The sequence below is a fragment of the Pelodiscus sinensis genome, chromosome 2, assembly GCF_049634645.1.
Source record: "Pelodiscus sinensis isolate JC-2024 chromosome 2, ASM4963464v1, whole genome shotgun sequence".
Lineage (NCBI taxonomy): Eukaryota > Metazoa > Chordata > Testudines > Trionychidae > Pelodiscus > Pelodiscus sinensis.
The window spans coordinates 22,919,098-22,942,425 of NC_134712.1; the positions used below are offsets into that span (position 1 = coordinate 22,919,098).

Here is a 23,328-nt window from a genome sequence, read left to right on the forward strand (position 1 = left end):
CCTTTGCCTCTTTGTGTCCGCAAGCTTTGAGTGACTTCATAGAATGGATCCTGAGGAATGGAATGGCTACATCTTTGGAAAAAAGTGTTCAAGTCAAAACTACTTTCTCCCAAGCCACAGAATCAGAAGTATATTCCATAGTGGTTTTTTATTTTGAGGTAGTAGCACAGGCAATTAGTAATTGTCTCCATCACTATCAGTCCATATCACAGGGGGGGTAAAATCCACTGCACACTAGTATATTGGGTACCATACCAGTTGGCCCATGCAGACCCAGATGGCGCACCCTGTTTTGTAGTGCATATTGATGTCTGACTCTTTTGAAGAACTGCATTAACATGCACTAGGGAACTTTTAGTGCATGCCATCAGGATCCATGTAGGTCCAGTTAGCATATGACACACCAACACTTCCTGGAATTTATGTCCCTCTGGTGTGGACAGAGATGCTTTATAGACAAGTCTTAAGCCTACCAGTATTTTAGTACTTGGGTTTTTACCCGTTTCTTCATACAGGTGTTTTTACCACATATTTGAACCCTATATGTCTCTTGAACTGCATATCCCTATCAGTTGTCCTCTCCTGTACACCAGTGAGAGCCTCCTCACTCATCCTGTATGGCCATTTCCTTTAAGTCTATGATGCTACCTACCATCCAAAGTAAAAAAAACTGCAGTCCACATTATGCCCTCTTCACTCCCTGGTTGAGACCATATGAATCCCTCTTAGATGAGCTAGGGCAGGGAGCCAGAAGCAGTGATCACTCTTGCAAAGCTTCTGAAGCTTCAAGCCACTTATGACCTTATTTCACTGAGAATCATATTTTCCTAGATCACTCCACTGCCTGCGTGCACGTACCTATGTGCATATTATAGATACAACGTGTACCAGAGGGGATAAAATACAGTTTTCCAGTTGGACCATTCAATGATGGATGACTTAGCATGTCTGTCTGTCTTTTCAACTTGAGCTGGGAGAAGCATGTAATTCAGTACAACAGATTTGCCCACTATCTCTCAAGAATTTGTTGAATTAATGTATTGTATTTTCTATAATTATGCCATTCAGTCTTTTGATATTTAAAATATGTGTAGAGTCAGATTTATGCAGCTTTGGAATTCTGCAGTAGTGAAATAGCACTGAAAACCATACCTATACAGCTAACATTCAAATTGTGTATTCACATGTGTTGTAGGTGTCCACCTAGGATTATTAAAGGTTAACTGGTTAACCAGTAAGCATATGTCTTACTGGCATGCTGACTGGTTAGCCAGTAAATCGTAGAGCCAGAGCAGCCCCCACAGCACAGCAAGGTCAGCATGGAGGAACCGGGGCCTTTTAACCAGTAAATTATTCTGGGCAGATTTTACATCCCTAGTTCCATCAGTGGTAGAAGTCCTAAATGTAATGGAAACTACAGAGTTGAACATGTAAAAAACAGATTTTTATCATCTTTATTCTGTTTTCCCAATAGCCCAGGAAATTAGTCCTACCTGGGGACTAGTCACCTGGAAACTTTGGCCCTTCGAAGATATACATGCCCTAAGTGGTCCTAAGCTTTTCATATGCAGTACTGTTGCTTCCATGTTGGTCCCAGGAGATGAGAGACACAAGGTGGGTGAGGTGTTTTTTTATTGGGCGGACTTCTTTTAGTGAGAGACACAAGCTTTTGAGCTTACACAGAGCTCAGTTGGTGAGAAACTTCCTCAGAGTGTCACAGCTAAATGCATCTTGTTTAAAAGTTTAAACTTCCTCAGAGTGCCACAGCTAAATCATGTATTTAGCTGTGGCACTCTGAGGAAGTTTAAACTTTTTCTGTGAAAACCTATTTCTTTGAAGGGGAAGAAATTGCTTGCTCAAACTTCCCCAGAAATTACTTTTATGCTGAGACTAAGCATGAGAAAACTTCAACCCACTTCTCCTTTTGACTGATCAGGAAGTGAGGTGTATGGCACTCTTAACTGTATCTATTTGTGCTCAGTGCACCAACAGAAATGTGGGGCTCCAGTCCATCATGCTCGCTGGAGCCCTGCTCCCTTCCATTTCATTTTATTTACACATATGTTACAGCTGTTTGTGGGCTCTGAGCTCAGGGATCCTAGTATAATTGTCTTGCCTTTTTCCGCTTCTAGTCATCCCTGGCGATCAGTGCCAGAGCAATAACATAGTCGTTACTTGAGTCAAAAGAGTTGCATCGTTGGGGTACAGCATTTTTTCACAGGGAATTTAAATAAATCATGCCTATATTGTAGGATGTGGCTATGGACGTGATAGGTCATGCTCTGACTGGAGCCAAAAATCAGAAATTGAGCCAATTTGGATTGGGCTGGCTCTGCTAAATTTTAATAAGGGTGGGAAAGCTAATAGAATCCATAATTGTCTATCATGCACTCCTCCTTATCCTTAGGAAAGAGAGAGAGAGCTTTTCAATTTCTACCTGAAACCTCTGGGACTCTGGTTTAAATCCTTATCATAGCAGTAGTGACCAACAGTCATAATCATTACTAGGTGATGTAAAATGAGTTGAAAGTCACACTCTAGTTTCAAATAAACACGTGTTCACATAATTTAAAAAAAAATTAAAACCCTACTCACTAGCTGGCATCCATGCTGGCAACCGCAGTAGGGCACAAAATGTGAAAGGCAAAATTTTAAGATTCTGTCTGTCTAAAGCCAGACACAAATGGCTTGGTTTTTTTTTTTTTTTTTTTTTTGAAAATGCCAAACAATCCCAACTCCCTGTGACTTCATTAAGAGCTAGGAGTGCTCAGCACTTCTGAAAATCATGTCACTTACCCAGGTGCCTAAATGTAGACCTTAAGTTTTAAAGTTTGGCCATGGTGGCAGGGAAGATGAAATACCCTCTCTGCTCTAGAAGTGGTCCCTCCAAATTAGAACGGAGGCAAAGCTTGCAGGTTGACTTTGAGCAGCTTGTACTGCCACTTCTTGTGATGTGTATACTGTCAGCAGAGAAATTCAGTTTTCATCGTTGACAACATTCGCTTAAAGCATTTAACATACTTGAAAAATCTTATTGACTATCTTTTCTTCAAAACATCTGTGACTGCTGGTTTTCGGTGTAAAGATTTTTTTTGTTCCTATTGTAAGGTCTGTGCAATAAGGTTTACAGTTGCTTAACAGAAACAGAAATCTCCTGTTTTTTGTTTTGCTGTGGACTGGGAGAGGGAGGACTCGGCCTTTGTAAAGCGAATGTACACAATTTGCTAAAAAGTAAGCTTTCTTTTTTTATTGACATTCAGTTGATTCTTCCCATGAGTCTTCTGAGACATGAGAAGTCATTCTTCCACACTAAACTGTGCTGATTAGACCTCAATTGGAGTACTGTGTCCAGTTCTAGGCACCATATTTCAAGAAAGATGTGGACAAATTGGAGAAGATCCAGAGAAGAGCAACAAAAATGATTCAAGGTCTAGAAAACATGACATATGAGGGAAGACTGAAAGAATTGGGCTTGTTTAGTTTAGAAAAGAGAAGACTGAGAGGGGACATGATAGCAGTTTTCAGGTATCTAAAAGGATGTTACAAAGAGGACGGAGGAAAAATTGTTCTCCTTGACCTCTGAGGATAGGATGAGAAGAATGGGCTTAAATTGCAGCAAGGGAGGTTTAGGTTGGACCTTAGGGGAAACTACCTAGCTGTCAGGGTGGTTTAAAAACTGGAATAAATTGGCATGGGGAAATATTTAAGAGCAGGTTAGACAGACACCTGTCAGGGATGATCTAGACAGTGCTTGGTCCTACCATGAGGGTAGGAGACTGGATTCAATGACCTCTTGAGGTGCCTTCCAGTTCTAAGTTTCTATATAGTTTTAAACATTAATGTTGTTCTATTCAAATAAAACTGTATTCCCTAAAGGTGTTTAATTTTTATGCATCATATGATAGAACAGCCTTCAATTGCTGAAAGCCAGCAGTTTTATTACATGATTTTAGGGCATCTTGCACAAAGAAGAGTTGGAAGCTTTGTAATCCCTTAATTTGACATAATCATAAAGCAGCCTAGTGTTTTATGGCATGTCTAAGTAAAAGTAATCATTTTAACCAGATTGGGTCCCCCTGAAAAACAATGAGATAGGAATGTTTCCAGTCACCATTTGAATTGATTCTAATATAAATTGTTTCACTATATATTAATAGAGGTTTGACCTCCTTGGTCTGGCAGCCGTGGGACCTGATAAGTCCCGAACAAGGAAGATTGCCAGACAGGGGAGGTCAACGCTGGCCCCCATGCCTCTAGCACCAGCTAGGGTCCCAACCCCGGCAGGACTGCTGGTCCCCCTGCTGCCTGCCTATTGCCACTGTGGTAACGCTGCCAGCCCAGTTGTCGCTGCCCCGGCAGGGCATCTCAGGGCTGGCCCACAGCATTTTGGCACCTGAGGCATGGACCTCAAATGATGCCCCCATGCCACCTTTTCTCCTGCCTGCCTGTTACGTCTCTTGTGCCCTTCTTCCTCCAGCACATCACTCCACCATTTCTGTGCATCTAGAGCAGAGAGAATACAAATGCACCATCAGCAGACACAATTTTCTACGCTCTGAGTCCTCGTGGTGCCAACCTCAGTTCGCCTCATGGTAAGGCCAGCCCTGGGGCACCCAGCAGGGCTGTCGGTCCCATTGCTCCTGGTGCAACAGAGTGCCAGCTGTTAGCCCAATAGGACTCCTGGCCATTGGGGGGCTCTGGTCCAGGAACATCCGTGTCTAGGGTAAGAGAGAATTGTAGATTTTGAGGTTACATAATTTAGGGTTATACAGAGACAACTAAACAAACATCATTATAGAATAATGTCCAAGTTCTTCCAATTAAAGTATGCTATTTGTAAAGCGCCATTTACACTGAGATATAAGTGCTAATGCAGTGAATGCTAATAGATATTGCAGAGCCATAATTCACACATGTAAGCATGTATCCATCCTCATGCTAATTTTTAATAATTATATGTTTGCTGTTCAGCGATGGGTTTATGTTATATAGTATTTAGAGATGCTCAACTGCCAACTTTTGTATTTCAAACTGCACAATTATTTTATACGAGGGGATTTAGTGGTGGTGAAAAGTACCCGACTAGTTCTCAGATGATCAAAAGTTATTTGTTCACAGAAAGAATGTAATCTGAGTAGTGGCTGTGCCACCTTCCTTTATACTGTGTCAGTTCTCTTCTGGAGTGATAATCTCTAGAATTATGATGTGCTCAACTGCATTCATTCAATTCTCAGCCCTTCTTTACAAATACAAGTGCAAATAATTGTCAGAGTTGTGGAGACTGCTCTGCTAGGAACTGGATGGAGACCTCCCTAGCCATTTCATCTAGGCCACCAAACAGCCAACAGTAGCCAAATTCATTTCCCTGGGGGTACTTGACTCCAGCTCTGCCTCAGGCCCCATCTCCTTTCCACCCCTTGCCCCCCAAGATCCGACCCCCACTCTACTTCTTCCCTCTTCTCTGTTCTGCCCCTCCCCTGAATGCACCCATCCCTCACACCATCTCTTCCTGCCCGCCGTCCCTCATGCCCCCTTCACCCCTCCTACCCACCACTGAACAGCTGGTCAATGAAAGGCAGGAGGCACTGGGGGAAGGGGAAGTAGCTGATTGACAGGGCCTGCTGGTGGGTGCTGAGCACCCACTGTCTCCCCCCCCCCCCCCCGCCGGATGCTCCCACCTTGAAGTCAGTGTGCCATTGAAACAGCCATCAGATCATATCTGCTTATAGCTGCTGAAAACCTGAGAGATTTGAAGCCATTAGGCTTGAAATCAGAGTCGTCTTCTACGTTTTGCATTCCTTACCAAGATTGGTTACTCAGCTTACTATCAGTAAGACACACTGACAGCAAACTTTGTAATGTTGGGCTTATCCTGCTGTAACAGAATGAGTTATCAATACAGTCGCGTGTCCTTCTTCCTTTTTAGTCCCTTGGACTCTTGGGATGAAGAATTTTAGACACCTTCCCTGGGAGGAAATTTGCATTGCAAAAATGAAGGTCCTTGCCACCACTCACTACTTTATTTAGAAAAGACTGAATGAGATATCCTGATAAGAGACCTGTTTCCTTTTCCCTCTAACATTCTTTGGAAAAAAAATGGAATTTTATAGTCTCTCTCTTTGGGCACCCTTTCTAACATATACCTGCAAGTGGTTGAATAGAATTAAGTTTCCTCCTTTTTTCCTCTTCTTGTCTCTAACACGTTTCAACATTCCGTCTTTTCAGCCTCCTCCTAAAAGGGAAAGCAAACCCCTTCTTAACTTACGAATAACATTAGGGCTGCCACTAATGTTGGGGCCAGAGTTTGATTTTTTTTTTTTTGAAAGGCAATTTTGTGTGGATGTTTTCCCATCAGCATGGGAATCCATGAGAATGACAAGGTTACTCTGACCTGATGAGGATATGGCAGTGGTCTCATTTCTCCAACTCATTCCAGACAGTTTTGAGCTTTTAAGGAGAAATCTACTGCTCTCTGCCATTGCTTTCCAAAAGGTAGACAGCTCAGCTGTATTTAAGGATTCAAGGTTCAGTGAGAAGCAGCCCACAGAAACTGAAGCAATGAACAGATTTTTTTTTTTTTAAAGGCATTTAGGCACCTAAAGATGCAAATAGGTGTCTACTGGGATTTTAAAAAGGTCTCGGAGCCAAACTGTAATTTCTGGGACTAATTGTTTCAAACCAGTGGTCCCCAACGCAGTGCCCATGGGTGCCATGGTGCCCGCCGGGGCATTTATGTGCGCACGCCGAAACATCTGGCGTGGGCGGCTCCTGCCCCTGGCACATGACGCGTGCGCGGTGCGAGCCCTGGACTTAGGGCGTGTGGGCGGCCCCCAACCCCGGGCGCGCGGCACATGAGTGGCCCCGCCCCTGAGCGCCTGGCAGCCACGAAAGGTTGGGGACCACTGTTTTAAACTAATCACATTAGTTTCTGGAGGAAAGAGACAAGGCAGAGAAGGGATGCTCTAGTCCTGCTTTAAAACATCCACCGACACACCATACTTGCCTAAACACATCTTTTTGTAGCTCCACTTACTACTTCTCATTTCTTGAGTTCATCTAGCTAAGCAACACTCTTTTTTTTTTTGCCATCCATTTTATTGCATTTTTGCTAAATGTGACTCTAATGACCTGGCTTTCACTGACCACATGTTGTTTTCAGTGCAAAATATATACACAGAATTGTAACCTTTTGTATTCATTTTATTCTCCTGTATTTTCTATTCCTCTTTGTGAGAGGTCAAGTAAGTAGAGTCCAAATGAGGGACAAACTACTAAGGGTTTGGAGCCAGGAGTGCTGGAGCAATTTTTATAATGATGTGCTGAGAACCATCAAACCAAACTGTAAACATCATATATAATATAAATCACTTCAAGCTGGGGGAGGGGGGGTAGGAGCACCCTTTGCTCCAGCACATATATTTGGAGCTTACATAATGGAGCTGGGGTTCTTTCAGCCAGTGCTGCATCAAAAAATTCAGAGTCCCCTTTGGCTTCTTAGAAACCCATAGTTTTATATTCCCTCTGGATAGAGGTTCTGTAGTAGCGGCAGAACCAAGCACAGATCCCTTTTACTCATGGCTGAGTTCTGTGGCAGTTCCAAGCACTGGGGGTAACAGCAATGGTAGTTGCTCTGCTCAGTAAGCATATAAATTCACCTGGATGCTGTGTTTAAGTCCCTTTGACTGCACCTTCCCAGAGTTGATCTGATCTCTTTGTCCATGTTGCTCTGCTTAGGGGGTGTGCCAACTCTGTGTCTTTTTGGAGGAGACCAGAGGGTCTAGCTCAGCAGGATAGGATGGTGGGGAACCCCAGGCTGCTAGTGGGCAAGCTTAGTGTATTTCAGCACATCAAATGACACCGGCACACCGTCTTTGAAGATTTGAGCCTGATTTTCCTTGCTCTTATACTGGGATAAATTAAGATTAATGCTCCATTAAGTCAATGGAAAGACCCCATTGACTTCAGTAGGTTTTGGAAAAAAATCCCAGGAACCTTGGTAACTACGCTAAAACTACAAGTATAAAAACAAACTCATTCTTTCCTTTAACCTAGCACAGCTCTTTCATAAGTCGACAACTACAATCTGGTCATGTACCAGGCATACATTTGTGTTTACCTTTTTTAGAACAGTTGACTTAAACACACAGGCTGTGTCTAGCTGGCAAGTTTTTTCTCAAAAACTTTTCTGGAAAAACTTTTTCGGAAAAACTTGCCAGCTGTCTACACTGGCCACTTGAATTTCCACAAGAACGCTGACGATCTCATGTAGGAAATCAGTGCTTCTTGCGGAAATACTATGCTGCTCCCGTTCGGGCAAAAGTCCTTTTGCAGAAAAGCGTCTGTGCCAATCTAGACACTCTTTTCCGCAAATGCTTTTAACAGAAAACTTTTCCGTTAAAAGCATTTGCGGAAAATCATACCAGTCTAGACGTAGCCAACCTGCCTAAGTTTTCACTGGGTCTCAACAAACCTTCTTCTGATTTTGCTTCTGAATATAACTGAGGATTTAATTATTTCTATCCTCTGAGATCAGAGGCCAAATCCGGCCTAAAATATGTTGTATTCTCTCTTCCTTATATTTACTTCCCTTACTATATTGTTTCTTCCATATGTGTATGTACACACATGTGAACGTGTATAATTTGGCTTAACAATTCCCTAGAAAAATTACATATTTTTGTTACAAGTTCTAGCTGCATCTGTTGCATTCCCTTCCTCAAGCTGTTTCTATGCTGAAATCTTCTTATATGATGAACACCACTCATCTGGAAACGATATCCCAGAGAAAATGCAGTTACGTTATATATATTTTTTACCCTCACCCACCAATCACACCCACTTGTATCTTAAATGCTCTTTTGGTCTCAGACAGACCCACCCACATGGTTGCATCCGACCTAGATGCTCTTTTGGTGTCTGGCAAAGAGCTACTCACTTTATGCATATTGTCTCTAGATACAGTTATAACATTTACCGTGTTTAGGTGAATGTTTCTTAAACAGAACTACTTTATTGTAACTCTAGCTATAAAGGTCCCAGCCCTGAGAGTTTGCTTCCTTCAATCTGAGTGATGAGGTTGCTACCAGTTTCACATTGATTATAATATCATTAACGTCAATGGAGTTACTCCTGATTTTTCTCTAAGTGAGGTCAGAATCAGACCGACACTCTTGTTCTGAAAGCTGTTTGATTATTGGACTTGCTTATGGTTCAGGCACTGCAGTGATTTTCCTTTCAAATGATTAGTATAGAGACCCAAAAAGGTATCTCTAAAAGCAATTACATAGCTTTAATGAATCAGCAGAGCTCATCAAGAAATGAGTACAAATAATAGCACAAAATAATTACCAAAAAAACCCAGTAGCTGTTGAGATCCAATTTCCTTCTAAAGAGTATGTTAGTTTTATCTGAGGCTTTATCATCTGCCAAAAGATTTTATTTTGGGGTTTCCTCTTTTGTGGGCGGGTGGCTTCCTCTTTCCCTTTGAGCTGGTTCCATCTCTATCTTTAGGAACTGCAAGAGCATACTGTAGACCTTCCTGTCTCTCTTTATTACACATTCTTATCCTTCCTTGCTACAACATTTTGACCCCAGGATCTACGTACAAAATTAGTTGCATCTTATACCGTCTATTGCTTGGTTGCTCCAAAAAGGCTTTTTTTTAAATACCAATTAAAACATTTAAAATGCCGGACTGAGCATGTTCCGTGGTAAATTCTATTATCTAATTTCAGAAGTTTGACAGGCATGCTTCTGCAACTAGCTATTTGGTCAGAGGATTTAACAAGTTCAGCTACTAAAGAAGGAGGAAATTGATAACTGAAGAGGTTTAGTACTTTAAAAAGAAGGGATTATTGGCCTTAAATTGTCCCTCCCTTCTACATTGGTGTGAGTTTTGTTTAATCCAATCCATCCAGAAATTGATTTTAAAAAATCTCCTGCAGTGGTTCTCCTTTAGAAGGTCTCATGTCATATATTAGCTTTTCTGTAAATGGGTTCATTTTATATATTTAATTTTTGTGTTTCAATATGCTCTGTAGAGAAAAAGAAGTGAAGTTTGAACTCTTACATTTTTAGCATCACTGAATTATATAATCTTCATGAAGGTAAAATAATTAAGGTCCTAACTCTCAGGTTGTTACCTATGAGGGGTTCTTTTCTGCAGAGCTGTTTTTATCACTGCATATTTCAACAAGAAATCTGTAGCGTAATAATGGCAATGTAGTGCTTTCTTATATTTTGATCTCTTGAACTCTGAGATTTTGAGTACTTATTGCTCTTTCTATTTCTCACTCCCATCTACCACCCTGCTGTGTTTTGCGGTCTATCATCTTCTGGGTTGTTTGTGCTCTCTGTAACTGAGAACTTTATTGGCAGGCCCTATGAAAAAGACTTGATACCTAAAAATATATCATCCAGTGCTTTGTTTCATCTGCTAGTTTTTATGGCAACCAGAATATGTCAATAATATACCTGCACAAATTAATGCACATCTCAACTGTTGGTAAAACATTGTATAAGGACAGCAATGTGGTGGTGCTCATTTTGACAGCATAATGGAGGCACATAACACAGTGGTCAGAGCTGGTGTTCTCTTTTAAAATAAGCAGATTGAATGAAGAATTCCAAATGAAAAGGTGACAAGCTCCTCGCTAATTAGAAAGGAAGATTTCTACGTCTCTAACAATTTGATGATATGTCAGTCTCCGAGGATTGTTAAGGGGTCAGATCAATTTTTGCCAGGAGTGTGTCATCCAGACATTGTACTGCATAGTAAACCCAATGTCTCAGTTTCTCTCTCTTACACTAATTGGATAAAAATGTAAACAGTAAATATGATTAAAAATTAAACAGCTTTTGCAGCAGCCATCAATAGTAAGTGCTTAGCTTCTATATAACAGTTTGCTAGCATGATGGCTTCAGTTTGCCTGCTGAAACTGATTTGCCATGAACAAGCCAAGCTTTCCAAAGATATAATATCTGGGTTTCAATCCTTGGTTTAATTGTCATTTGGGTGTCTTTAAAGTTTTTTACATCAGTTTTTGAAGCAATATTTGCAACTTTCTTAATGGGAGAGAGTGAACTGGATTAATTCCTTCACTAAGGTAATCGGCAGTACAGGAAGTCAGTGGTACACTCCCAAGAGGCAGCAATGTCCTAGTCAGAATCCATTGTAACATCTGACTCCAAGTTCTACAATTCAGTTGGTGTCAGTAGGGTAGATAAAATGACTAATATTTTAAGATGCATATTGGCATAAAGTTAAAGGAAAAAGCAGCTCAGCTAACTGCATACAAGCCCAATGGGCCTCAAAAACAAGGTGGTGTTGACCATACGTGAGGGCTTTTTCTGTGGTGTTCTGCTGTTTGTTTGGATTGCAGATCCCTTTTGAGGTGAATTTTGAGAGTTCTTCATTCATTGACCATTGAATGGTGAAAAGGAGTTTTCACCCTAGCCCCACACTACAATGACCTTGGAATGTCCAAAGCCAACTACTGCTCAGCCAAGAAATACATTAATTGGTGGTTGTTATCCTACCTGCTTGTTATCTGGCTTCCCAATGTCTAGCAGCTCTAGCCCTCCCCCACTTTATTTCTCTCTTGCTAATCGGGGGCTAGAGAAGGAGGAGGAATGTTGTTCTACTGAATTGAGCTCGTAACATTAGGGTTCTCTAGTGCCATATGAGAAACCTAGGCTCGAGTTCCCTGTATGTGTCAGAAGGGAATTCATCAGGCTCTTTGAAAGTATCTCCTTGACATGATTGGCTGGCTCCAAAATGAGGCACATTCAATCCTTACAGCCCAGTACAAGTTCCATGTTCCAGAATCCCGAATTAAAAGGATGAATCAGCAGAGACAGGATCGGCAAATGGTTGTCATCAAACCCAAATGATTTAACCCAGTCCTTAGATAGGCTGTCAACTTCCTTGGGCATATCTGGAAGAGTTCACCAAGGATCCTCACTCAAACATATGACTGGAAGGCATAACCCCTCTGTAAATACCTAAACCCCCTCTGCACTAGGAACATATTGGTAGCCTTAGAGCGCGCACCTGTGCCTGCATTTTAAATACAGCATTTTCTATCCTCCTGTTAGCAAGGTTCAGTAGTATTGTGCTTTATACAGTGTCAGCTGCCATCAGGCTGTCTGCACTAAGTTTCAAAACTTTGCTGAGACTGATGGAACTGATGTCAGCAACAGTGGGCAATATCTCCCCTGTAGAAAGGGATCAGCTCCTCATGGCCCTTTCTTTTCTATGTCCTAAAGATAGATAGGCTCTGGGAAGAGTTTTTTATAACCCTATCACATCTTCCTGATGCCTGGAAGATTTGCCAAAAAACAAAACAAACGTCTTGTTGGGCCCAATAGTATCTCTAGTTCCTTTCTAGAACCATTCTGTTTATCATACATGCTCCACATTTAGCTGGTATAGAAATGATGAGATGGTTTTGGTTCTCAAATTGAAGAGGAGAGACACACATAAATCTACAATTACAATAATTGCTGAAAACTACTGTAATAGCTGTTACACAATAGCAGAGCCACCTCCCTCCTCCATTCTCTCACTCAGCTGCTGCCTCTGATACTGTATCAGAGGCAGCAGTGCAGGGAGAGGAAGAAAGCAGGCATCTTAAAAGCGGACTCCCTGTGAGCACTGGCTAACACCTATCTTGTCCCCCTGCCCCACACTGCTACCTCTGTATCATCAGTGGGCGGGGAGGGGAGCAGGCAGCTCCACAGGAGCCAGTATATGCGGAGTGCCTGCTCCCCATGCATGCCTCCCATCTCTGCCCCCGATGTGGGGGGAAGAGGCTGTATATAACTGTGAAGGTTAGCTGACCATGTCATGGGTACGCATTCACATCCCTAGTAGAAATTTATGTACATGCTGCAGCTTATAAAAGGTAAATGGGAATGAACTTTTAAAAGACTATTTTAAAACTGCACAACATGAAATATAATCTTTGTAAAACAAGTGAAATATTTGAAACTAATCTCATGATGCTTCTAAGCATTTTTCCTGCATGTCTTTGATGGGAAAGAGGGTTGGTTAGTGACAAGGCTCCACTCATGTTTTCTTCTGATATTTTCCCATACCATCTATTTAAACAAGATATAATGTAGACTGTTGTGTGATGTTTTTAGCAGCTCCAAAGATGGTAGTGTTACTATCTGTAGGTCATGGTGTTCTGTTGTTGTGCATCCTTATTTTTAAAGAATCAGTGGTTGCTCTGTCTCGGAGTAAGAATTTCATTACTAATGATGAAGATGCTGGGATGTTCTTAACATTATTCCAGGGGTTTTGCTAGAATGTGTAACATTTAATTTTTTTCAATTAATTGATGGAAGCCCAGGAGCCTCACTTCTCTGGAATCAATTACATCAGAATGAATGTAAATTGTTTATAATGTATAACACGTGCATTAAGGAATGTCTCATGTCTTAAAACGAGCCACTCCTAAAATACATCCTGCATCTGCAGAGGACCCTTGAGAGTCTTCTTAATATCACAATGCAGTGTACACATTTCAGCAAGGTAACCAAATTGGGCACTCTTGAGTTATTTTTCATGTTTGATTTGTTTCTTTGTGAATTTAATTTAAAGATGGTTATGTTAAGCTAATTGTACTTCAGCTTTTTATTTTCTGCTGCTGAGTGGAATAGTGTAGAAGTTTGGCTTTTTTCCCCCTTGCTCTGAAGAATGGAACATTTGACCACAATTACCATTTTTTACATTAGATACAGAACCTTGCTGTCTATTACAAAAAGTGATTTATTAGTACACCGTGCATACTTTCTGAGATACAGTGTCTGACTAGCCAATGAGACATGGGTAATCACAAATTGTGATGCCTGCAGAATCAAATTACATTTGACATTTAATATAAACCCAAACACCTAAATGCAAAATATGACCTCAATAAAAAAAAAAGCACATGATTTCTAGGATGAGTTTTCTCCTCACCATAAATCTACACTGTGCAAAAATGACTGATTCTTATACATCAGCATTCTCATTGCTTTTCTGAGATGTCCTATATAGTGCACTGTCCCCAGGTGTCTCCTTTGCTCTTTCCATCTCTTTGCAAATATGTGCCACCTGCCTGAAGAAATACGTACGCTGAGCTGATCCCAGGACCACACTTTGATCCCTGAAGTGGATTCCAACCAGGAAGAGTTCTTTTGTATAAAAATAGATTGCACATCTGCTCAACTTATGCCGCTGAATGTGTGTCACTTCTGAGATCAGATGCTGTTCAGTTGGTACCTTTAGCGTTGTAATTCACTGCTAGGCTTTAAATCATGTATTGATGTCCAGTGCATTCCCTCTGTGGAAAACAATTTTGAGTTGTCATTCCTATATTGAACTCTGACTCACATAGCATATTAGTGATGGTGGTGAAGTAGTTAATTCATTTTCCATCCATAATTTTTACTTTGTAAAACCGATTTGACACAGTCTAGCAGGGTGCTGTTATTGAAAAATTGAAGCACCAGGTGTGATTAAATAAGATCATACATTTCATTCTCTCTTTAATTCCACATCACTCTTCAGCAGCTGTATCCTTCTGCTTCCCTAGAGTTGGAGAATGAATTGCATTCATAGTAGGCATCTCTCTGCAATGGTAGCATGCGCCATCAGGCTGTTACCAATTGAATCTATTTGTGCACACATTATTTATCGTTTGATGGGCCGGGTTTATTAAGCTGGTTGTTTTTCTAAAGAACGAAACACTTTATTGTAATGGGGACAAACCTGCTCTAGCTTCAGCTGCTGTGGAGGGTCATGTATACAGCAGAATAGAGATGAATAGAATTCTGAAGCTGCAAACAAATCTGGATCCCCTTATGCACTGTGAAATGCTGCTCTGCAAGAGGCTCTTCCATACACCATTCACTAGGACTCCACTGCTCTGCACAGGCCATAGGCACTAGAACAGCAAAAGCCATAGCAATCTCAGGGCTGCCCTAACTGTTATGGAGCAGCCTCACTGCCACTATGTAATGTGTGATGGAGGGTTTCTCCCTTTTTCTGACTCCTCTGCATGAGTGGGGGCAGAGGTAGTATTTGGCCATATTTCATTATAAAATGGTGGCAGGTACTAAAAAGAATGATGAGTGATATTTATGAGACGTCTCCGTGGATTCTAAGTAAACCGCTGGTCGTTATCCCCAGATGCCTACATTTCCAAAGCCCTGGCTGGCCTTACTCACAGTAGCCAAAAGTGCCCCCATGAACAAGATGGTTAAAATCACCAGAGGAGAGTGGATTCTCCTCCTGTGGATTTGGAAGCAGTGTATGTGCAAGTGACACTAAGAGGGTCTGAGCCGATCCGATGCAGCTGTGCCAAACTGAACTCGAACAATGAGTGTCTGTGTTTAGTTTTTTTAAAGGAGTAAGGGTTATTTCAAAATAACCCCATCTAGGCTGCGTTTTTTCTTTCGAAATAGAGTATTTCGAAAAAGCTCCTGCATGTGATTATGCAAATGAAGCATGGGAAATTCAAATCTGCGCTTCATTTGCAATTTTGCTCAGCTGCATTTGCATTTGCATTTGCATACCTCTCTCGAAAGAGGAACGCAGTTTAGACATACCCTTAAAGAGATGTGCCAGGGGACCAGTCATTGAGCATATGAAGTGCCCATGGACTGTCTTACCTCTCTTAAATCTGATTTAGGGAATAAGATGAAGATCAGTTTCTCACTCCAGTTTAGAGCTCCTCTGGGATAGCTCCAGTCAAAGCAAGGTGACCTTCATTGTACCTGCCCTATGATAAGATGTTCCACCCGAACATCTGTTGTACTTCTACAACTGAGAGGCAGCCACACGCTTCTCCTTTCTTGCTTTTCTAACAAAAACAGAACAGAGTTGTAAAAATATTCAATGTTTTGAAGGGAGGAAATAGTTGTAGTCCTGGACAGGAAAAAAAAATCAATAATGGAAAAATAAATTAAATATAATTGGAATTATAAAGATCTCTTTAAAAAAAGATGGAAAGAAAAATGTGTCTTTTTAAACTAAGTGCCTTTAGAGGATGTGCTCTTGGTTAAAGCTGAAGATTGTGGTTTCGGACATCTGCGTTCCTTTCCTGGTACTGCCACTGACTTTGTGTGGGACACTGGACAAATATCTTAACCTTTCTGTTCCTCAGTTTCCCCATCTACAAAGCAGGGACAGATGATTCCTAGCTCACAGTGGTCCTAGGGGGTTTAATGTTCCTTAGCATTTATAAGTGCAGTGAGGTAGTTCTTTAAATGGAAGTTGCCCAAGTATTGCAGTCTTGTTACTGTACAACATGGCTTTTCAGAGTTTACTGTTTTAAGATTTATATCCCTGGGATAAAATATTAGAAACTTTGTGAACCTATTCAATATACGTACAAACCATATATCCGTGTGTTGCCAGTATCATGCATCCTATGGAATCTCATAAGAGCAGGAGCTGCTGCAGAGGGGAACTAAATGTGTTGAGATCTCCTTACCTGGCTGTCAGTGGCATTAATGCACATTGTTGCACATAGCTTTCTTATTTTTAAAGTGGCATTAATGCTGGTGAAAGTTGCAAGACCAGTAGTTTTCCACTTGCAGCCCAGTCAGCATACAGCTGCACCCATAGTACATCCTCTGGGCCATACAGGTAATATAAATGTTGCGTGGAAACAGCTCACATAATAGCGAGAGCTACTTATGCATCCCACAAAGATAAATAGGTTGCAAATTACTGTGCTAGACTGAGTCCTGGAGACTGGACTGTTATTTGTCCGGAGAACAGGCACAATATGGGTAGCAGCAGTGCATATTTCGCCACTCTTCTCAGTCTTCATGCTGAGTTATGATGGTGGTTTTGTGGCAGTGGCAATTCATAGTTATTCGTAATGACAGTAATCCTCATTGGATCAGAAAGGGAGAGAGAGACCGGGGAGAGTGACACTCTAGGTGGTAGTGAGGGCACTCACTTAGAGTGTGCCAGGTTCCTGCTACAGTGACTATTCCCCATGCAGTCAGAAATGTGGCTTCTGGTTTATGGACACTTCCCAGTGCTAACTACACACCCTTATTTGAGTGGTTTGCTATTCCAGAGTGCCAGATTCCTAGCACCACTGGGGCAGTGAAACTACTGCATAAGCAGAAAGAGCTGTACGAGTGAAACGCTTAAATAACTGAATATTGAAGAGAGGAAAAATCAGAGCTTAACATTGGTTGAGTTTCAGCAGAAGTAATGAAGTGTGAAATGTGCTATTTCCAACCAGTACGCCATGCTGCTTTAATTTACAGAATATATAATTATATAGCATTAAAATTCTAGAACATCAGTCTTTGACAAAAAATGAAATGAAAACAGACAAATGCATGAATCTATTTATGAGACAATTATTGTAATAGGAATGGGTAAGAGTGTAAACTCTAGCCATTCTCATTATTTTAAGACTGTACCCTTAGGATCCTTTGATTCTGTGCCCTTGTAAATATTCACTTACTGTTGCAAACCCATTTAGTGAAGGCCAACAACTTATGCACTACGTATTAGCTCATCTAAGCCCTAGAGCTGCTTACACACACAGTTGCAATATCTTATGAAAGGAAATACACAGGATTGGTTATTCTCAACCAAATCGTTGATCCATTTAGCCCAGTGTTGGGCATCTGGGGTGACCAGCATTTGAATTCACATTAAGGATTTGGTTCAAGAGATTAATACAACAGAGCACTCCTGGCACTTGCTTTAACCATGAAATTCTGAGACTAGGAGATGCCATAGCACCACTGAAAATAGATAGAAAATGCAAGATTTGCCTACGTTGCAGTAAAACACCCATAGCTGGCCCATCGCAGCTGACTCGACTCATGGGGCTCAGGTTGTGGGACTATAAAAACTGCAGTGTTGAAGTCTAGGTTTGGGCTGGGACGTAGGATTAAACAAAGACTGTGAATGGCTAGCTAACTACAAAAGCAGCTTCTCCTCTCTTGGTATTCAGCCCTCCAGATCAGCTACTAGAAGTGGGCCTCATCCTCCTTGATTGGATCCACCTTGTCATCTCTAGTCTGATTCTGGCCTACATATTTATACCTGCCTCTGGAAATTTCCACTACATGCATCTGACGAAATGGGTCTTTGCCCACGAAAGCTTATGCTCCAACACTTTGGTTAGTCTATAAGGTGCCACAGGACTCCTTGCCACTAATCCTCAGGAGTCTACATATTTGCTATTTAAAATTTTAAAAGAGGAATCTTTTGAGGGACTGGATTCCTTAAGAGGCTGTTAATGGTTTACATAATCTAGATCAGTGATTTTCCACCTTTTTCATTTGTGGACCTCCTCCCCCCTCCAAAAAAAATTGCATGGAGTAAGACCTCTTTGGAAATCTTAAACATAGTCTGTGGACCCCCACGGGTACGCAGTCCACAGGTTGAAAACCACTGATTGAATAACTAGCTGAAATGTAGCCCAAGCCAGGAGGGCCAAAAATTTAATATCTGATCACTGTTTGGTGACGCATTTGAAACTAAGTAGTGTTCTCACTAGTTCTTCCCTCCTAGTTGTTGGAAATAAACTGAGTCCCTAGACAACCAATGGGATAAAACACACAAACACACACACGAACAAGAAAGGAGCTCACAAAGTTCAAGAAGGAAGCAGGCTTGTTTAGTCTCTGGGATGTTTATGAGGCTGTGCTCACAGGAAAGTTGATTTTGGTAGAGTCACAGAAGAACAAAAGGAAATAAGCTTGAAGCTTAATGACTTTATAGGAAAATAAACATTTCAGAGGGAAAACATAAAAGATGATAGGTGCTAGAAGAAAACAAGAAAACTGTGAGTTGGGAAGTAAATATGGGGAGACCTTGTGAAATATATTATATAGTTAGTTAAAAATGTAACACATCTGATTGAGTAGTTAATGTGGCAGTATCAATAAACAATCACTGGCATTAAAACAAACCAGGATCTCAGTGTTTCTGACTCCCAACTAATAAAGAATAATGAAGAAACTAATAATAATTTGTACATTTTTGGCACAAATTGTATTAATCCATCAACCCTTTCTGAAAGCAGGAGGAAATTGTGGAACATTTGGGATATGGAGGAAGAGATAAATATGGCTGCCAGAGGAAGAGGCTGCATTATTAGTAAGGACTGGAGGAATGAAAGACTCTTGTGATTAGAATGATGCTAAAGAAAATGACTGGACCTGAATGTTTGCTCTGGCCCTAGTATTTAAATCTGGGTATAAGGAAGAGGCTTCTTTTAAAAATGTGTTGAATGTATCTTTTATTTTAACGTGGAGTGCACACAAAATCAGGGATCAGTTTTGGAACCAGTTCTCTTCAATATCTTCATCAACTATTTAGATGCTGTCATAGGCTAAGTCTACACTATAAAGTTAATTCGGACTAACAGACGTTAGTTCGAATTAACTTTGATAGGCGCTACACATACAAACCGCTAGTTCGAACTTAATTCGAACTAGCGGAGCGCTTAATTCGAACTAGGTAAACCTCATTCTACGAGGCCTAACGCCTAGTTCGAATTAACTAGTTCGAATTAAGGGCTGTGTAGCCACTTAATTCGAACTAGTGGGAGGCTAGCCCTCTCCAGCTTTCCCTGGTGGCCACTTTTCCCTGGAGGGAAACTCTTCTGCCCTCCTCCTGACCCCGGAGCACTTAAAGGGGCACGGGATGGCTACGGTGCCCATGCCAGGTGCAAGCCTGCCAGCACCCAGTCAGCAGACCCTGCACCTGGCACGGCTCAAGCCAGCCACCCGCTGCCACCCAGCCCTCCACCTCTTCCCAGGACCAGGCTGGCGGCTCCCGGGAGCCTACCCAGGTCCGCAAGAGGTGGGTGCCCGCCTGGTCTAGTGCGGACATTGTGGACCTCATCCACGACCTCCGCACTAGGCACAGGAAAGTGGCTGTCTAGGGCAGGATAGCTGCCAGCCTGGCCACCCAGGCCAGGTCTGCATGAAAATCAGGGTGGTCCAGTGAGACCCCCAACCCTGAGCCCTGAGCTTAGAATGGCCGTACTGGGTCAGACCAAAGGTCCATCTAGCCCAGTAGCCTGTCTGCCGACAGAGGCCAACAATACGGACCCTGGAGGGGATGGACCGAAACAATGACCAAGCCATTTGTCTCGTGCCATCCATCTCCAGCCTTCCACAAACAGAGGCCAGGGACACCATTTCTACCCCCTGGCTAATAGCACTCCATGGACCCAGCCTCCATGAATTTATCTAAATTCTCTTTAAACTCTGTTATAGTTCTAGCCTTCACAGCCTCCCACAGCAAGGAGTTCAACAGATTGACTATTTGCTTTGTGAAGAACTTTCTTTTATTAGTTGAAGCCTGCTACTTATTCATTTCATTTGGTGTCCTCTAGTCCTCCTATTATGGGAACTAATGAAGAACTTTTCTTTATTCACCCTCTCCACACCACTTGTGCTTTTATAGACCCCTATCATATCCCCCCTCAGTCTTCTCTTTTCTACGCTGAAAAGTCCCAGTCTCTTTAGCCTCTCTTCATATGGGACCTGTTCCAAACCCCTGATCATTTTTGTTGCCCTCCCCTCTTCCACCCTCTCTCTTCCCCTCTCCCACCTCCTTTTCCCAGTCTCCCCAAGTTTTGTTCAATAAAAAGAGTTTCTATTTTTGAACACAAGTGTCCCTTATTTTGTACATCAGGAAGGGGGGGCTAGGGAGGGATAAGTGGAAGGAGGTGAGGGAGGAATGGGGTACGAGCCCCCAATGGGGAGGACTGGGGTGGCTCTGCGGGCTCTTTGGGGTGGAAGCTCTCCTGCAGCCCCCCAATTGACCCCCCCCTTGGATGGTAGCCTGCCGCAAGTGCAGCTGGACTGATGGCCAAGTGCTCTGATGTGCCGAGTGTGGGCACTCAGGGCACTCCAAGCCAGGACTGCTTTGCAAGCGGGGAACCCCTGAGAACTGTCTGTCCGGGGTGGGGTCGTGTCCCTTTAAGCATAGCCCTCGGCTAGCCTGAGACAGCAGCTCCACGCTCTAAGTCCCTAATCTGATGCCCTGCCGGCATTGTTTCTGGCCATCCTTAACCTCGGTTCAGAGTCCACTCAATGTGGACATGCTAGTTCGAATTAGCAAAATGCTAATTCGAACTAGTTTTTAGGTCTGGATGCACTAGTTTGAATTATCTTAGTTCAAATTAACTAATTCGAATTAAGTTAGTTCGAATTAGTGCTGTAGTGTAGACATACCCCTAGAGAGTACGCTTATAAAGTTTACAAATGTAACCAAGCAAGGAGGGGTTGCAAGTGCTTTGGAGGATAGGGTCATAATTCAAAATGATCTGGACAAACTGGAGAAGTGGTCTGAGGTAAATAGGATGAATGTAATAAGGACAAATGCTAAGTACTCCACTTAGGGAGGAACAGTCAATTTCATACATATAGAAAGGGAAATGACTCTCTAAGTAGTACTAAAGAAAGGGATATAGGAGTCATAATAGACCAGAAGCTAAATAGGAGTCTACAGTGTGACTTCCAACAAAACATCATTATTCTAGGATGCGTTAGGTGTATTGTGAGCAAGTTACGAGAAGTAATTTTTCCCCTTTGCTCTTCTAATTAGGCCTCAACTACCATATTGTGTCCAATTCTGCACACTACATTTCAGAAAAGATGTGGACAAACTGGAGAAGGTCCAGAGAAGATTAACAAAAATGGTTCAAGGTCTAGAAAACATGACCTATGAGGGAAGACTGAAAGAATTGGGTTTGTTTAGTTTGGAAAAGAGAAGATTTGGAGAAGGGGTCTCATGTTAGCAGCTTTCAAGTACCTAAAAGGAGGAGGGGGAGAAAATAATTCTCCTTAATGTCTGACAAAGTAATGGGCTTAAATTGCAGCAGTAGAGATTTAGGATTGGACATTAGAAAAAACTTCCTAATTGTCAGGGGGGTTAAGTGCTGGAATAAATTGCCTAGGGAAGTTGAGGAATATCCATCGTTGGAGATATTTAAGAGCAGGTTAGGCATCTATGGGATTATCTGGATGGTGCTTGGTCCTGCTGTGAGGGCAGGGGACTGGACTAGATGACCTCTTAAGGTCCCTTCCGGTTCTAGTATTCTGTGAAAACAAATTATCAGGAATGAGGCTCTGTTCCCCAGCAATGGACCTTTGATGGCAGAGCCAGTTTGTAATATTGTAGTATTGCTCTTGCCCTGGACAAAGATAGTGTCCTAGGAAAAAATGCTAGCTGTTGGAGAATAATCTCTCCTTTTCCTCTTTGGAGTTGAAGTGGGTTTGGTACATTTGGTATTTGTGGGTGCTAACATCTGTCACTGAAAGACAGATACCAGGAATGGTAGTCATTTGGACATTGCTTTGTACCGCTCACCACAACCCATCATTTGGTCTAAAACTCTACAATTAACCAAGTTTATGTAATTAAGCAATGGGTAATCTAAAATATAAAAACTATTTGGAATTTAAATAATGATGTTCTCACCCAAGAGATTGGTGTTTTGAAGACTTTGCAGTGGTTGACACTAAAAAGTCAACATTTGCTAAGTGATATACAGCTATCTGGGAAATCCATAATTGTTTTTTCCACTTTCCCTTGTCTTAACACAGGTGATACTTTGTTATCTGTGTGATAACATTTGGCAAATGCTGTCCTATTAATGGTTTTATTATAATACCAATTAAGCCTAGTCCATAGTAGTGACCCTATTAATTACTGGAGTACATTGTAATGGAAATGAGAATTCAAATATGCCAAAATTCTGCCAAAATAATGTAACTTATTGCCAACTTTTAGGGTCATTGTGGGAAGATAGTAGCACATGTGTATGGTACTTTGGTAAGATGGTAGTTCTAAAAGCTACTGAAGTAAAAGTTGGTTTATTGATACCTAGGATGTGATCTTCTGGAAGAGGCGATAGGGTGGTTTTGTGCCACTGATGCCCAGGGGTTCTGATGTTGGACACTGTCTTGGCTCTATGATAATTTTGAAGGATAGATTCAGTGTGTTTTCTTCCTAGCCAAAGCTAGTTCTTAGTGCTGGCCCTCTATCACATTGGAAGCTTCAAGCACTTTGGGTTGACACAACAACCATTTCTGCTTCCTAGGATATATAAGCCAAAGGAATTCAACCTGAGCTAGAGCAAGTTCTTTTGCATTCAGTTATAAAATATGACAAAAATTGTCCAGCAAAAATTGTCCAAGTCATTTATGGGTAAAATATCCAACAGCTATATTTTATTCTCTTAAGCTTTTCTGGTTTTACAGAAAAAGTAAACAAACCCTATTCCCAGTGCTCCGCTACAATACCGATGATGGTGGTGCACAAATTAGGAGGTAAACAAA

The 23,328-nt window shown here is 41.7% G+C and overlaps 1 protein-coding gene across 8 annotated transcripts in view; it reads left to right on the forward strand.

The window, feature by feature from the left end:
• Positions 1-23,328, forward strand: part of SAMD12 (sterile alpha motif domain containing 12) — a 237,804-nt gene that overhangs the window by 126,743 nt on the left and 87,733 nt on the right. For 6 of the 8 annotated variants that reach the window (XM_075920194.1, XM_075920193.1, XM_075920189.1 and 3 more), the window contains one exon: positions 1,475-1,668. The exons of the other annotated variants lie outside the window; for them this stretch is intronic. In XM_075920194.1, the coding sequence (XP_075776309.1) occupies positions 1,475-1,653 (179 nt within the window). In that variant the 3' untranslated portion in view covers positions 1,654-1,668. Of the gene's footprint in view, positions 1-1,474; positions 1,669-23,328 lie in introns of those variants that run through there. 8 annotated transcript variants of the gene reach the window in all.